This window comes from Eurypyga helias, unplaced genomic scaffold (assembly GCF_000690775.1).
Source record: "Eurypyga helias isolate BGI_N326 unplaced genomic scaffold, ASM69077v1 scaffold5060, whole genome shotgun sequence".
Classification (NCBI taxonomy): Eukaryota; Metazoa; Chordata; class Aves; order Eurypygiformes; family Eurypygidae; genus Eurypyga; species Eurypyga helias.
This window is the reverse complement of record NW_010224922.1, coordinates 69,487-85,914: the sequence shown is the minus strand read 5'-3', so window position 1 is coordinate 85,914 and position 16,428 is coordinate 69,487. Positions and strand designations below refer to the sequence as shown.

The 16,428-nt window shown below is 48.2% G+C and overlaps 2 protein-coding genes across 2 annotated transcripts in view; one reads left to right on the top strand and one right to left on the bottom strand.

The window, feature by feature from the left end:
* Positions 1 to 274, top strand: part of HRASLS (HRAS-like suppressor) — a 1,072-nt gene extending 798 nt beyond the window's left edge. Inside the window, exon 3 of the mRNA XM_010147158.1 lies at positions 173 to 274. Within this exon, the coding sequence (XP_010145460.1) occupies positions 173 to 274 (102 nt within the window). The remainder of the gene's footprint in view (positions 1 to 172) is intronic.
* A 2,007-nt stretch (positions 275 to 2,281) lies between these two features.
* The window catches only part of ATP13A5 (ATPase type 13A5), a 31,425-nt gene continuing 17,278 nt past the window's right edge, over positions 2,282 to 16,428 (bottom strand). The window contains exons 15-30 of the mRNA XM_010147169.1: positions 16,056 to 16,139; positions 14,819 to 14,975; positions 13,250 to 13,367; positions 12,518 to 12,642; positions 12,203 to 12,366; positions 11,496 to 11,618; positions 10,632 to 10,711; positions 9,842 to 9,884; positions 8,899 to 9,008; positions 8,104 to 8,200; positions 6,777 to 6,849; positions 6,266 to 6,440; positions 5,707 to 5,897; positions 4,119 to 4,207; positions 3,175 to 3,255; positions 2,282 to 2,482 (exon numbers count right to left, since the gene is read on the bottom strand). Of these exons, the coding sequence (XP_010145471.1) occupies positions 2,282 to 2,482; positions 3,175 to 3,255; positions 4,119 to 4,207; positions 5,707 to 5,897; positions 6,266 to 6,440; positions 6,777 to 6,849; positions 8,104 to 8,200; positions 8,899 to 9,008; positions 9,842 to 9,884; positions 10,632 to 10,711; positions 11,496 to 11,618; positions 12,203 to 12,366; positions 12,518 to 12,642; positions 13,250 to 13,367; positions 14,819 to 14,975; positions 16,056 to 16,139 (1,911 nt within the window). The remainder of the gene's footprint in view (positions 2,483 to 3,174; positions 3,256 to 4,118; positions 4,208 to 5,706; positions 5,898 to 6,265; positions 6,441 to 6,776; positions 6,850 to 8,103; positions 8,201 to 8,898; positions 9,009 to 9,841; positions 9,885 to 10,631; positions 10,712 to 11,495; positions 11,619 to 12,202; positions 12,367 to 12,517; positions 12,643 to 13,249; positions 13,368 to 14,818; positions 14,976 to 16,055; positions 16,140 to 16,428) is intronic.

The window sequence follows — 16,428 nt, the reverse complement described above, 5'->3', positions numbered from 1 at the left end:
CACAGCCCAAGGCTGAAAACCTGGGTGTTACTCTTTCTCATGGGGCCTGTGTCTCTCATTCACTTGATTGCCTTGATTATCCCTGCCTGTTCTTCAGTAGTATGCATGGGGCTAAGGGGGAAAAGAAAAACCTCATCATTTTTCCAGCCTGTGTTTTGCTTCCCTTTTGCAGGCCAACCGAGCCATCGGTGCCATTGGACTTGTAACAGCAGCCGCTGGTGCCTTCTCCTTGCTGGGCTTGCTCCGCAGCAGATCCAGAGAGAGACAGTACTGATCGGCCACCGGGACAAGCTCGGAGCAGGACAAGGAGCCCCTGGCCAGGAGGGACCCAGGACAGTGCGTGGCCACAGCTGCCACCAAGACTTACTAACGACTGTGTTAGCTTTGCTAAGAGCAGCGCTAGCCTGTTTGCCACATCTGCTTTTATTTCACTGCCTGTGATGATTTCTGTGGTAGTCTGGGAGTGCTTGCTCTGGGAGAGCATCTCCGGGGCTTTCCTAGGGGCTGGCCCAGGCTTTCTACGTGCATCCTGTGGGCTCTTTCTGTGAATAACATTTTAACCTGCTTAAAAAAGTAAACATGTCTCTTTTAACAAAAGTAATGTAAAAGCATTGCTGAGGGCTTATTGTGTGTCCTCCAGCTGAGAGCCTCTGCAAGTGGAACACCCCAGGCCTGCCAAAGGGCAAATGAGGCGTGTGCTGTCACCACATGGATTGCAAGGGCAGGCAGGAGCCTCTGCCCCTGGAGCTGGGGCTATTGGCTCCTCAGTGACCAAGAAGTTGAGTCTAAGCAGTTTGTAGCTCCAGCACAAGTAAAATCTTTTTCCAGTGAGCAGGAAGGCAAAGCTGGCGTCCTGCAGTGACATACCTGGAGCTGTGCAGCACCTATGCCCCATCTCCAAATCTACAGAGCCCCACTATTTCTCTGTCACAAAGATATTGTGTGGTTTGTTTTAGGAGAAATCTGTTTTGGAGAGTGTGGTTTGTTACTCTTGACCAGGAATATCTTTTTTTTTGTGTTTGGAACCATGTTTGCAGGCTGCATCTAAGAAGCTAAATCCTGTGTTGCTTTTATCACATGCAACTGCCTGGACTGTAAGAAGAGATGAGAGCAAAATAGCTGTCTGCAAGAGGCTTGCTATTTTTGTCTGCTCTTAGCATGTACATAATGGGATCAGACGCTTTTTTTAAACATCAGTTGTTTCAGTGTTAGAAATAACAAAGCCAAGACTTCTGGTTGTATTTTGTAGTGCCTTCTATTACTATATTTAAATAAAGTTCTTTTTTAATATGGGAAAACATACTATAAGAAAAACTGAATCTGAAAGTCCTTTTTTGCTTCCACTAAGTGCTAAACTAATCAGGTAGTTGAACAACTTGAAAATGAAAGCGCAGGTACAGAGGGGCTCAGCTCCTTGTACCTGTCTAGCAGCAGTACACTAGAGCATGTTAAGCCCCCTGTTCCTTGGCACGACCTAGTCAAATCAAGAAGCCAAGGCTTTGCCCTGCTTTCAGCTGTGTGACCCCAAGCTTGGGCCAGGACCTGGCAGCAGCAGAGCACGAACTGGGGGCGGTCATGTGTGAGTGTGTGCAGCTGCTGTGCTGTCCTCTGCAAGCTTAACCACGGCATATCCTTCCCATCCCAATCTTGCAGCAATCCTTGAGCTTTAACCTTTCCTGTACCCAAGGCGCTATGTCTACAAGAACTGCCAAGGGAGAGCCAGGCAAGGAGAGCGTATGTGTCCTCTCACATGTGCAATTCATTCCAGGATGCAAGAAAATGGGAATTACTTCATCTGGGGAACTCTTGGAAGCTGCAGTTTTTCATTTAATGCAGGATTTTGTAATCATACATGTGCTCCTCTGTGCCGTCAAGATCGGGTCGCTTGGTTTGGATTGCCTTTCAATCAAGCCTGCTGGGTTCATGGACAGGATTTGGTGGAGCAGTGGCTGAAACGTGGAATGAAAGTCTGACGTGGAGCAGCAAGAGCCATGGCTTCACCGTATTTAGTATTTCTGAGCTTCTGTAGGAGATGTTGGCAAGGCCTGAGACCCGCTACTGCCATGGAGTAAAGTCAAGGCTGCTATTTCACCAGCAGCATAGAACAATCCTTGCCTGTGATCTGGGGCACAGCCAGCGTGGACCCAGCCTGCTCCGAATGGGTGGGTTTGTGCAGGGATTTCAAACATCTGCACCTGGTGCATATCAAAGGAGGAAAACCCAGGCTGTTGGGTGCAAGCTGGGGAAGCTGCCAGCCCTGTGCCTGGCTGCAGGGTCACACCTAGTCCTCGTTGCTGTGTTCATAGGAGGGGTTAATGTAAATCTCTTTCATGCTTTTTGCTGCAAAGTCTTTTGTGTTTACAGGAGGCCAGCTGGGATCCCTCTGCAGCATCCTCTGCCATTTTCGGTACTGGCTGTTTGACTGGTACCCAGACCAGGATTTAATCAGGAGCCAGAGGTGCTTGTTCTGCAAGATGACGTCCTGTGGAATGACACGGCACAGGGTCAGTGCTGCTGCCCTTCACGGGGAGGTACAAAAGCCATCCCTTGCTACACGTGCAACCCCTGAGCCCCACGGGTGCCCTTCAGTAACACGGCTGCCAGATGCCACTGTCCTGACCACCCACCTCGGCTCAGCTACATCAGGACAACGCTGACCTCAGCCTGTTTAGCTGAAGGGAATAATCAAGGGACAAGATTTTCTTCCTGGGCTGTGGGACAACCAGGCACTGCTGCTTCTTAAAAGGGTTAATACGCAGTGTTGGACACAGCCACCCTTGGCCCACAGAACATTTTAGGGCTTAGTCGTTACTGCAATATCCAACGTCACAAGCCAGTGCAGTCTCTGGCCTGATCGACTGTAGGGCAAGAGGGAAGTGGTTGTTTTACAATCACTGGTGACCCCTGCTGCAGCCTGCTCCCCAGTGAGCCAGGGCAGTGGGAGCAGGCTCTACATAAAAACTTAAGACACGTGGTCTGATTCATCTCTGGGGCAGCATAAAATGCATTTGATTGACACACATTGAGCCTTTAGGAACAACAAAAAAAAAAAAAGGCCTGAGGGTTTATGCTTCTGCAGGAGGAGATTGTGGTTGCAAATGGGAGTAGAAAGACCTGGCCAGACACTGCTCTGGTTCACCCAGAGGGAAGAGACAGTACACAAATGGCACTCACCTCCGTAAAAAAAGAGACACAAAAGGTGACCAAGAGCATCAGTAAGATGTAAACTCTCCAGATGACAGGAGTGCAAAGAAACTGTTGGAAAAGACATGAACAGCAATTAGGTTTAAATGCCTTGCCAAGATTTGCATCTGTTCCTAATGATTTGAGCAGCTGACTAACATTTTCCCAGTGGCAAGCATGGAGGAGGCAGTAGGAAGTGACAGTAATTCCTTGTCACACAGATCTTGAAAGGTTTGATGCCAGATTCCCCATGGCACGGAGCTGCCTAACTCATCTTGGCTACTTAAGCTACTGGTGAAACTACAAATCGTGGGCCTGGGGCAGGATCTGGTGCCCAAATACCTCTGGGTAGCTGCAGCTGATGCACAACGTGCAGCTCCTCTCCTCCCTCTGTGTATGCCCACCCTCATGCTGGGTATCCACCTGCATCCATCCCATGCAGCATGGCTGGGGATGAGCTGTAGGGCTTGGCCATTCCCGACACTGGGCAGCACAGCTGGAGGCAGCTGGCTGCTCTGTGCCCTGGCTAGGCGCCCGGGAGGGCCGAGGCAGTCTCAGCCCCTTAAGAGCTCATGATCCTCCAGGACGGGCAGCAGCAATCCCTGCCCACTCACTTCTCCGGCCAACAAGCCTCCTCCAACATGCAAAACCTCAATCCGTTCTATTGTGCTTTTCTGCTAAGAAGAAAAGATCAGCAAGCTGTAAGCACTTTTCCCTGTTACCACCCAGTCTGTAGAGGAGAGGAGGACTCTCTCATTAATCAAGCCCTTGTCAGAAGGACGTTAGATAAGTCTGAAAGGGCTGCCTAGTCAGCATCGGATCAGCAAATTCATCTCCCAGATGACTGTAGCTGTAGCTTCTGCTCTGTACGCTTAGGTAAAGGGCCAGCAAAATATGTGGCATGAAAAGGAATTGCACATTCCATTTGTGCTTACCTGCATGCCACTGTACACTGCATCGATGTCGGCGAAGAAGAGGAAGAGGCAGATTGCAAGCTGGAGGGTGAGGAGGACTGAAAATACATCTAGGAAAAGAAGAGCATGTTTTTGTGGCCTTGGGAGGGAGAGGTGTTGGTGACCAAACACTGCACACTGACAGGAGCCACAGATGCTAATGCTGTAAAACTGCCATCATATAAAATGCCTTTCTTCCCTCCTAAAAGAAGAGCTGTGGAATTGAAACTAGAGGAGCTACTCCCCAGCAGCCTGTTGCAAAGCTCACCACCTACACTGCTTGTTTTGTGCACAGATCATTTGACATATTCTGATTCTTACAGAACCACAGCAAACTGCCTCAAAGGGGCACTGCTGTGAGCCACATCAGCATCCCTTCCCCTGCGCTCCCTCCTCCATGTGCTCAGTCATATGCCAGGACCGCAGGCAGCAGAGGAGGCTGCTTGTTCTCGTGGGCTACCCTCCCACAGAGGGCCAAGGGCTTCTGCAACTGAGAGGGTGCAAAGGTGGGCTATACCTGTGCCTTCCACAGGAAGATTCATCTGGTTTTGTATCATCTTCCAAAGGAGCAGGAGGCCACAGAGTGATGGCAAATGGATCAGATGTCCAGAGATGCCAAACTCCGGGCAATTACCAGAAGCTGAGCATCTTAAAACTAACTACTCAACTGGGTCAACAGCTTCCACTGGCCTCCTGGCAACCTTCTCACTCATAGGGAGGAGATGGGACAGGGCTGAGTGGGTGGCAAAAACAAGAGAATTGCCCTTTGCTTCCTCCTACAGACTGTCCCCAAACAGGAATAAACCACAGAGAAGTGTGTGCATATTTCTGAGCTGACAGAGCCCTCTGTCCCGTCTCAGCCTGGCTGCTTGCAGGGCAGCTTCTTTCTGGTCTCACCTGTCTTCTGCTGGTCATCAGTGCTCTGTGAAACGGGTTTGGGACCTGTCTTTTAATAAAACATCTAACAAAACCGACTCTGCTAAGATCAAGCGAAGTCCTGCCCTCTCATCCATGAGCTGCAATTGCAGAGGAGCTGTCAGTCAACCGATGGCTAGAAGGGCCAAATCATCTCAGCAAAACTCAAACAGAAAAAGAAAGGCAATTGTGAGAGGATTTTAACGGTGGTATTATCACAGGATTTTCACTCTCATCTCTAGGAATGGAAGTCAGGCAAGGTAAGACCGTGAATCTCAGAGGAACTCTTTTTGATGTGTGTATTTCAAAGCAAATACATCTAATCCTCATATTCTGTGTTCACAATAGACAGTTCTGATCTCAATACAGCCCATCGTCTTCTGGAAAGCACACATTTTGCAAAACAAGATGCAGTCTCCTTTTTCAGCTCTGCTGCTTCTTATCTCCAGGAAGAAGCTAACATAAACAGTGCTCACTGAGCTTTCTTAGAAATGGAGAAGTAGGAGCTCACATACTCCAACAATTATTTTACATGCCAGCCCCTGGGGTGAGCACAGAAAAATCCACAGCATCCCTTCACTAGCAGCCTCTCCTGCTGGGTTATTTTGGGGCAGGAATGAGTCTGTGGAGCACACGTTACTCCAGCTCTACTCACAGTTGGTGTAGATGGGCTTCCGGAAGGGCTTTCCCTTGGAAAAGACGAAGGCCACAATGATGCAGTTGACAGAAGACAGTGGCCACAGCGTAGTGTCTTCATAACTGAGGACAGAGCTCTGGGCACCGCTGCTGGTACTGTTTCCCCCTGGGCTGGTGGGGGACACGGTCTGGTTCCCCAGAGAGCAATGTCTGCAAGGTAACACCCAGCATTTCATTCCCCCTCTCTCCAGCAACAGCAAGCTGCAAATAACAATTCCTTTTTCTTTCCGACCCAGCCTACTATAACCAGGTATCACCCAGAGGAACAATAATCAGGTTTTAAAACAAAATACCCCAACACCCCACCAAAAAAAAACTCAGCTTAATTTTCTGTTTTGTGCCAAAATCTTGGCAATTTTGTCATGGCAACACTGCAGAGTACACACACACAGAGCGGGGGGAGGGGGATGGGAGGGGTCCCACTATGGCCCTGCGGTTGCCTGGCTGCTGGAGTGTTCCCCGCAGCCAGCAGCAGTGCGATCTGCAAGCTGAGGGCCAGAGACAAGAGAGGGACTTACCTCTGGCTGGCCAGCGCGACGTACCAGGGCTGCTGCTTCACCAGGAGGAAGCCGCAGGTTTGCATGGCTACGGTAAAGCACACGTTGAGGGTGATGGAGAGCAGCAGGGGAGGAGAGATGAGCTGACCCGGAGGGCGATAAGGTGCCAGCTTTGGGTAGGCTTCAGTCAAGCTCACTGGAGAGAAACACGAGGCATTTGCGTGGCAGCCCAGCCCGCCAGCATCCCTGCATTTGCTGGGCAAGCAGGGCCGCACACAGACCCCCATCCGCTCAGTGCGGGTGAAAGCTGCAAAGCCCGGCCCTAATAAGCAGGGAGGAAATGTCTTTGATCTTCACTATATCCACCTGAACCCTCTCTGACTGCTCCTCTCAGGAAAACACAGAGAAGATGAGGGATATCATCCCATCCACGGGGATCTCCACAGACATCTAAGAGCTGTAGTGGGTCTCACGACAACTATTTACGCTCAGGTTCTCAAACACACGCAGCTGACTTCCCTGAGCTGCTTACTTGTTAGGCAAACCAGAAGGGTAATGATGACGTCTTGTATCAGATACTGGTGATTCCCAAAGATTTGCAGTTGCTGGAACAAAAACAAAGACAGCACCACTTCAGAACTGATTACCAACTGTAGCACCCGATGCTATTTCAGAGCACTGTCGTGCCAGCAACAGCAGCATCATGGCTCTGACACAACCCCGTGAGGACTTGCAAGCCCAGCTTGCCAGCTGTTGGACGGGTCCCTCTGAACCCCTTGCTAATTCATAGCACTTGTGGGCGACACCACATGTGAACGTGACATTTGAATGTTTTTTCACCCTTCTTCCAGCAGATACCAATGCCTCTTGGTCACACACTCCCAGCCCACAGCAATAGCGACAGCCATCGTTGAAAACAGGGAGGTTTAGATTAGATATCAGGAAGAAATTCTTCACAGAGAGGGTGGTGAGGCACTGGAACAGGTTGCCCAGAGATGTTGTGGATGCCCCATCCCTGGATGTCTTCAAGGCCAGGCTGGATGTGGCTTGGAGCAACCTGGTCTAGTGGGAGGTGTCCCTGCCCATGGCAGGGGGGTTGGGACTAGATGATCTTTAAGGGCCCTTCCCACCCCAACCATTCTATGATTCTATGATTCACTTTGTGCCAGGCCTTGGGGCAATGGGGACAAAGTTGGTGTGCCCAAAGTAGTGGCTGGGGGAGCTGTCCCCATGTGGTGGCCCACCAGCGGTCCCCATTTGCCACCAAGCCTCGGCCGTACCTTGCAGATCCACAGCAGCTCAGCTGTGCTTTCTGCCCTTCACTCTCTGTGGGACTGTGCACAGGAGATGTGCATGAACTGTGGCAAGTGAGGTGGCCCAGAGTAAATCCACATGTGAATTTTCTTCACTGTTTTTCTTTTCATGTATTAAAATCTTAGAGGATTTGTCACATACTGGTGATATGCAATGGTAATCCTTCCCTAACTACCCTCCTTCATCTTCAACTGCCTGAAACACTCGTTTTTCAAGCTGTTTTTTCCAGCAGAGAGAGGCAGCTGCTCTCCCAAAGCCCCCATTTTACAACAAGTCCTGCTCCTGCGCCTCCCCCACCCAGCCAGGCAGGAGTCACCCCCTTCTAATTCCCTGGCTTCTTTTGGAAGAGATGAGGTTTTGTCACTGGGCTTTTCCCCCAATTCTGGGGGTCCCTACAACCCTGTGCCAGTAATTACCCAGCTTTTCACATCTTTGTTACCCCTTGAGGCCCTGTATGCCTTTTCTTCCTTGCCAAGTAATACCCCTAAAGATAAAACCTACAGTGAGCACAGCGTACTGATAAAAGATGGGCACGAAACACTTACCCAAAACAGCAGAGCAGTACCAACAAACTGGATCATGCCGTAAAGGGTCAGGTATTTAACCACAGCGAAGGAAGCAACCAAAGCAGCTCGGCCTTCCCTGCTCAAAGCATAAAACAGAGCTGAAAGCCCCACTTACAGCTACAGCACTGTGGGTTTAGTGCTACGGATGGTTCCTGCTTTTAGGATCTCTAAGAACAACAGAAAACAGTTCAAATTCCATAGACAAATGGTTTGGCCTTAAGGTATTGCTGAGCCACTTAACTACCCTTCATCTGCAGCGTTTGTTTCTTTGGTTTTATTCTGCAGCTACAATCTTAATACCTGGATTAAGCTGCTGTTGCCTTTTCATTACTAATTTGCTCAACAGTTCTGGGAACCAAGCGCATTTCTACACAAACAGGTAATTGTCTTTGCATACATTTGGTCAAATGGTATCATTGCTGGCTGTTCCACGACCGTGTGCAGCATCTAGGTATCAACATCTTAAAGTCATGACAAGCAAATCTATGCTGTGGTCACTGTTATACCTGCCCTTTCATGTCGCTCTCCTGCTGTCCCTCTTCCAAAACTATCAGCCACCATGGGCAACACTCTCCTAAAACCACAAAAAAACCCTGCCAGCACTGGAATTTGAGGATCAGAAACAATTCAGAAACTCTTCTGCGGTATTTTATATAGTTACTGAGGGATTAGGCTTGGTTTATCAGCATCTCAGAGGGTAGTGCACTCCCGCTCACGACCCTGAGCCCAGAGCAGAGAGCAGCACCCTACAGCCACAGCACCCAGCAAACTCACCTGATCAGCTCTGGCACACACTGGATGTTGGGGATCTGGGAGGTGAAGGGTGAGGCCACGGATGCCTCCTGCTCCGACAGGGATATCCCTGCATGGGCCATTTTCAAAGCCTGAAATCCATGGGAATCAGAAGATGGAGGGACCATCCACCCCTCCCACCCTGCGCAGTATGTTTACTGATGCTTTACAGGTTTTCCTTCAAGTGTCCTTTGTAATCTATCTTCCTCTATTCTGTGGCCCAGCTGATCTCATTTTCCAGACACCTTCTCTTCCCCAGAGCTTAAATACTTCCTTTGTTCATTTAATCCCATTATACCTATTTACAACCCTTTGAACTACCCTGTATGCCGTTTCCCACACTGGAGTTTGTGCATACCTCTCCTGTTAAACAGCCTGCTAAAGTATTTAAATAGCATTTTATCTTCTTTCTATTCCTTCCAGTCTCCTGCTCATATTTCTTTTATTGCTCTCTTATGAGCTTCCTGTAACCTGGCTTGGTCACCTCTGGTTTAGTGCTCAGGAGTGGACTATGGACAACTTTTATAAAGCAAGCTAAAGCATTCTTACACAACTGTATTATGATAACACATTTCTATAATATAACATTATTATATAGTATATACTATAATTGATATAGTATATAACATTATTATATGATAATTATTTTTATGGCTAAGACCCTCAAATTTACGATTGTGTACGAAAAACTCTCTTGCCCATATTTCTGGGGATAAAATGCCAAACAGTAACCGTCTATTGTTGCATATGTTAGTCTGAAGAAATGCATGTAGACAGTATTCTACAGTGACATGCTGCCTGAGTGTTCCCACGGGTAACCTGGGAGAAGCTGGTGACGAGTGGCCTTGGGCAGCCTCTCGTCATAGCCCTCCTTAGGTTGAGAGAGGTGAAATTTAATGAGAACAGGAGATGAGCTCCTACGTACCCCGCAGTCGTTGGCGCCATCCCCACACATACCCACGTAGTAACTGGTGGAGGAAGAAGGGAAACGTGTAAGCCTTGCACACAGCTGACACATCAGGGCTGGGGCTTGTGCCGGCCCTGGAGAAGGCGGCGGCTCTTCCCAGGGGACCAGTTGTGTGTTGGGAGAGGTTGGGGCAGAGCGCACAGAGCAAAATTAGGATTAAGTTTTGAAAGAGGCTGTAATGGGAAAGGGAACTGCCCCTTTGTTGCAGACAGTGCTTTCCCCTTGGTACCAGGGGCCGCAGAAAGGGAGGAGGCCATGCACGTTTGCAGCAGCTCCTGCAACGGGAGCTTGGCTTTCACTGGCATTTTCTCCCCAACTGTCTTCGTAGACCCAAAGACACAGGAACTGCTGAAATAACACAGCAGCTCCCAAATCACCACGTGTGAAGTCCCTCTGAGACTGCATCCCCAGAGGAACCACCTCATAACCAATTTGTATACACGGGGGTCTGCCGCTGTGTTTTTCCAATTTGTATACACGGGGGTCTGCCCTCATCTCAATCTCAGCCTCATTTAGTGCTGCCCTCTGTACTGCACCGGTGGGAAGCGGTGGCTGAGTCTGGGTGAGGGGTGCAGGTACCCCTGATGAGGAGGGATCTCTGTAGGGGAACTGGGAGGAAGGCAGCCACAAAGGATGCAAACAGGTCATGTGTGGAGGAAGGGAGAGTGGGAAAGATGGGCCTGGAGCAGCGCTTTAAAGAAAACATGTTATTGGTTTAGTTCAGGAAGAAAACAAAAGAGAACCTTACTTGAGTTTCTGAAACTCTTCAACAAGGCTGGACTTCTGTCCGGGAGACATCCTAGCAAAGACAGTCGCGTTCACCAGTATCTGCAAGAAAGAGCAATGGGCTGCCTTGGGCAGGCATTTGTGCCTCCATCCCTCCACCGAGGCAGGATCAGGCCTCCCTGATGGGTGCTTGATGCTTGTAAAACTTCTAATTCCACCTCCCAAGCCCTACCATGGTTTTGCTACCCCTAGGGTTCCAGTTTCCTCTATGATCAGATTTATCCTGCTGTTTTCTGCCTAGCCTGCTCTGCAGGAGGTGGTGGCAGCCAGCGATCTCCACGGGCTCGGCAGCAGCCCGCAGAGCAGCAAGGCGTTGAAGTGCCTCCCATGCGCAGAACAGATGGTTGATGACAGCAGCCATTACGCTGCTCAGCCTGAGGTTTTTCCTACCTGAAAATTCAGCCAGAGAGTATAAAATCCAAAAATCTGTCCCCACAGCAGCTATTTTATGGACCAGGTGACAGCAGTTGAAGTTTTCTGCTGCTGGACGTACACAGCAGTGTCCATTGCCAGCTATAGTAGTAGCACATGGGAATGGGGTTGATGTTTTTAATTAAACTGAAAATGAGAAGGTGACCGTGGAGTGACTCCACTGCACAGCTGCTCGCAGCACCACAGCCACCCCTGTCATTTGAGGTCTTAGAAGATGCCGAAAGCAAGCTGTTTGGGTTAAACCTGAGGCACGGTGGGAGGCTGCCCGGAGTTGTCAATGTGAAGTGACAACGCTACAACTACTGGCAGAAAAACACCTCTCTCCAGCTGGAACACCACTGCCACTTAATAAAACAGGGGGGGCATGCACACACTTTGTTTCCTCTGAACTTACTTTTGGCAGCAAGTTGTAGAAGTGCTTTATAATAACCTGATAGGACTTTCCATCCATTGCGAAATGGTAGTTGCAGGTTTCTCCTTCCAGAGTGATCTTTTCCTCAGTGTTAGCACATAGCTCCTAGAAATAAGACAGCATTTATTCTCAGACTGAGGTCATAACATGCCATTTCACTTCCACCTCATCAGCCTCCCAGCAGGCAACCAGGGACACAGCCTTCTGCTGCATCCTTTTCTAAAACTTTTCGCCTGGCAGCGCTGGATTGTCTAGCTGTGTTTCCACATGTAACTAATCCCCATCAGCCACAGGCTGCTAGCGTAGACGCTGAAATTTGGTCCAGCAAAGAGCCACACAGACCAATATGTATAATTGCATTCATTCTGAACGCTTCAAGTGTGACTGAAGTGGCCACTGCTTCGGCAGAGCCTTGCCAGTTATTCACGTAGTTATTTTGTATGTCCCTGAGCAAAGAACCACTGTATTAATTATTTCTCCCTAGTAGGTGCATGGTCCATACCACGCCCCCATGTTCCCTGGGGTAGATACATACTAGTCCCAGGTGTCCTCAGTTTCTTAAAGCTACTTCCAAATTCTTGGCAAGAAGTCCAGACCTAAGGAGCCTGGGCATTACACATTAATTAGACATTAAAAGCTTAATTGATTCCCCCTGGCACCCGAAAGCAGCCATCCCTGGCTGTGCTTACACGGGGAGCAGCTGTGTTTGCTTTGCCATCTTCCGCCAAGAGCCAGGCGATGGAAGCTGGAGTGGAGCCCTCCGGTTCATTTGCTTCAACAAGGATGACTTTGCTGCCTGTGTGAATCATACCCGCGTTCCTGGCCACTGTGACAGCTGTCTGCAGGTTGTCCCCTGCAAGGATAGCGGAGAGGCAGGCTCTTCACATCTGCCACAGCACGGTGGCAGCCCAGCTAGGGACCATGGCCATGCCATGAGGGATGCTGGAAGAGGTACTCTCTCCCATCTGACAGCCAGCACACCCACAGAGCCTGGGGGGATTTACCTGTGACCATGACACTTCTGATGCGGGCAGCAGCCAGCTCTTGTAGCACAGGCTTCGTCTCCTCCTTCAGGCGGTTCTCCATCACCAGGAGGCCCAGGAATTCCAGCCCAGACTCTGCCTCCTCTCTTGGAGCAAGGACAGAAACACAAGTGCTGTTTCCCATGGATGGCACAGAGAGCAAGACTCTCCCTGCATTTTTTGTTCAGTGGGAAAGTCATGCTAGGTGAGAAATGCACCTGCCCCCAGGGAAACACAACAGCTATCAGTTCAGGACAAGCAGTGCCCATCAAGCACCAACATTTCTGCAGCTTCAGCCAAGCTGCTGCTCTACTACGTTGCCGTCTCTAGGACAGAGCAATGCGGCAGAGATACGTGTGCAGTGAGGGGGACGGGGGTTTGCAGGAACTGGCTGTCTGAGACCCGAAGATTACGACATACAGAATTTCTGCTGCAGTCCCAATCCGTTGCTGTATAGAAGCAGCCCAATAAAAAGCTTTATCGCCCTTTGATAACAGATTCTGAAATTCAGCTCAGGGAGTGTTGCAAGAGCAGTAGTAAAGCAGGCAATTAACAGTGTAATCAGCATCTGCTGACAGGAAGGTGCACGGTACAGCTTCCCAATAGGCTTCCTTTGGCAGGAGAGGAGGGGAAGGTTTGGGTTGGGGCAGGTCATACAAGTAGAGAGGAAAGCAGCCCTGCAGCAATACCAGAGGCCCCTTCAGCACACCTTACCTCTCTAGGTTGCTCATGTCTACATCCTCTCCTAGGTTTAGCACTTTATGGGCCAGGGCAATGACTCTGAAACCTTGGCTTGTGTACATCTTTAGCTCCAGTAAGAAATTAGCTGGGACTGTTTACAGGAAAAGAAGTTTAATGGTTAAAATATTCCATCCCTGCTGATTGCTTTTGTACGGTTAAATGCCTGTCCTTTAAGCCACTTTATAGCCTTACTTACAGCACTTTGGCCTCTCCTAGAATTCAGCTGTTTGGTATCAAGGCTGTGTAACTGACTGATGAAATAAGCAATCTGTGCGTCCATTTAATACTTTTTAAGTGCATGTGAAGGTGCAGGTAGATAAGATGAATAACTGAGCAGAGGACAAATGACTGATTTCATAATTCTCCCCTAAGCTGTACTGCATACATGCTGAGTGACTGAGGAAATTGGTTTTATGCTTATGCCGTAATGTGAGAATTCTCCCAAAACCTAAATTTTCAATTCTCTGATCATTCCCGTGACTCTAAAAGCAAAGAGTTCCTTTTAACTTTGCAGTATTTTGTACTCACTGTGCACTCCAATCATAGCTTTACACTGCAGTAACTAATTATTCATTAAGCTGCAATCAATACAGAAACAATCAAGACAGGGTAAGAGAAGCTGTTTAGAAACCCGAGGAGGAACGTAATTTTGAAGACGTTTTTCTTGATGATGTTGACTTGTTTGGAGGTTTGTGTCATTAGATCTTAGGTGGTTCTAAACTAAATTTTTCCATTGTCCCTCAAAACCATTTTTGCCTGTTTTCAGGGCAGTGCCATCTCAAATAACAAACCACAGAGCCACAGACCTTTGGTATGCTTGGCAAACATGTTTGCAAACCATGTTTGCTTGGCATCCTTTTGAAGTATTCAGTGGTTGTGACCCGAGTTTCAAATTTGCAGACAAATTTGAGTATAATTCTATAATATTGTTTACATACAAGAAAAAAAAGACTATGTTTACTTCCAGAGAGAGGACAGAAGTCTTGGCTTGAGTGTTAATACCAATTATCCTTAATAACAGTAATTTGCACGTCCACAGCAAATTTCCCATTGCTGAAATTTAAAGCCTTTGCAAGCTGGGTTAGTAACTCAGTGCTGAATTTACAGGGCAATAAATTAGCAGGAAATTTAGGAACTTGTACAGCACAACACGCTTGCTGTGACACATGCAATTGCCATGATCCTACGTCTGCTCTGAGTCTTTGAGAGATTAACATTATTTATGTGCTGTATCTTCAGCTGATGCAAGTCAGCTAAGGGATGTGCAGGGGCTGACCCTCAGGCCGTGCCTCTCGCTAGCTGTTGGGCAGCGTGAAGCTTTTAGTTACAAACAAGCAGTGAAAGCTTGTTTGTAGTCTTAACTAATGACGTTCAACAAAGCCCAAAGCTTGCTTGTGGGAAGAGTCACGCACATGCAGTTGCAGTGTGGCCAGTGGGAAGAGTGAGTGCTAGAAACCTTTTAGGATCTGAGCCCCAACATAAACTCTCGTTTGGATTAAGTCCAAATAAACACTGTAAAGTTGCTCTTTCCCAATTCCATACCAGTTTCTTCTCTACAAAAGCTGGACACTATTTCTGGTGCTCCTTTCATGTACAGGTCATACTGTTCCTCTCCGATCTTCTGTGAAACAACAGACATCCTCTGCAGCCCAGAAGAAAATGGGAATTGATGTAGGATTGCGATTCCTTCCACGGGAGCCTGGAGAGGTCAGGAAAGTGAGATGTCATTTGACTAATTGATTACACAAAACATCCATTCTGAACCTCAGCTCATTTGAGGCTTTCTTGCTAAGGTGATCTATTATTAATAGGAGATTATTTCACTTTTGCTGCCTTCTGCTTATGGGATGAGATCACTGAGTACAAGTTTAGGAACCATCATCCCAACAACTGTTTTCCTAGTGTACTTCCCAGGAGCCTCAATGTTTTTCTTTCACTGGTTTTCCAGGCTCTGTCGCATTCTTTCTCTTAATAAACACATTAATGCAGTATTCCTGCATTTACAGTCCTGGAAACTGAAATTTGGTGTGTTACAGTGACATTATCATGGGAACAGAGCAATGCTAGAAACAAAATTGATATCTGTGTTGCCACAGCACTATCTTCCTGGTATTCCTAGCAGAAATCACACTCCTTCCCCCAGAGGGATGCTGGCTGGTTCAACATTTGATCTGGAAACATAACCATTTACAATTGTCAAAACTTGGAGCTTCCTAAGTGTGCTTTGAAGAGCAAGAGTAAAGCAAACACCATCATGCTTTGGGATGATGCTGATGAATCTGCTAGTGAGGTTGTACAGCCATTATCAGCTGGACTCATGGACCTATGTCCATGCTTCTAGCTTCCTTATTACATTGCCTCCTCCTGCAGATAAACTCATGCTTTAGATACTTATTCTGTTTACACAATTTCTCTGGATTAGTTTCCACTTACACTGATTGTGCAGTTCCGCTTTGCCAGCAGCTTTACAGGGTAAGGCCTCAGAGAGGTCTGTCTTTTACTGGCACAAACAGTGGAGTTGGAAATAAGGAGCTTGTAAGCTGCATGAAGTGCTTTAGAGGCCACTTCAGAGCAGCATCTCCACTTTAATCAGAATTTGCTTTTCCGGTCCTATGCTTCCAGGGTGTTTCGGGGGAAGATGCAACACAGTACTAAGTGTGATTGGAAAGGCTTTTTGCAACCGCTAGCCCAGGTAAATGAATCGCGCATGTGCTAGGAGCTTGCACGTGCTGCAGGTTGAAAACACAGGCTATTCATTCTCAGAAAGAACTGGACTTACACTGCTGGCCTTTGGCCCCGGTCTAACGATGAAGGTGTTGAGAGCACCAGCCCCATCCTGAACCATGCTGGAGTCGTCTATCTCCTGTACAAGGAAAAGCATTATCTCTGACACTGCGTTTTTCTGGCTTCACACTTTGTTAAAGCAGGGGCAGCAGCACACGGGAGCCTGTTTCCTCCTTACTGATGGCATCTGGTTGCAGAGTTGTTTTGTTATGACCTAATAGGTCCTCCTATTCATCGTCAGTGACAGCTTCCCTGCAGCCTCGTCTTATGCAGAAGCCTACATGGCCCTGCGTCTTTTGACTCAAGTAAAAACCTGTGTCAAATTTTGTGGTTTCTCTAAACTCAAGTTCCACATAAATTTAATGCCA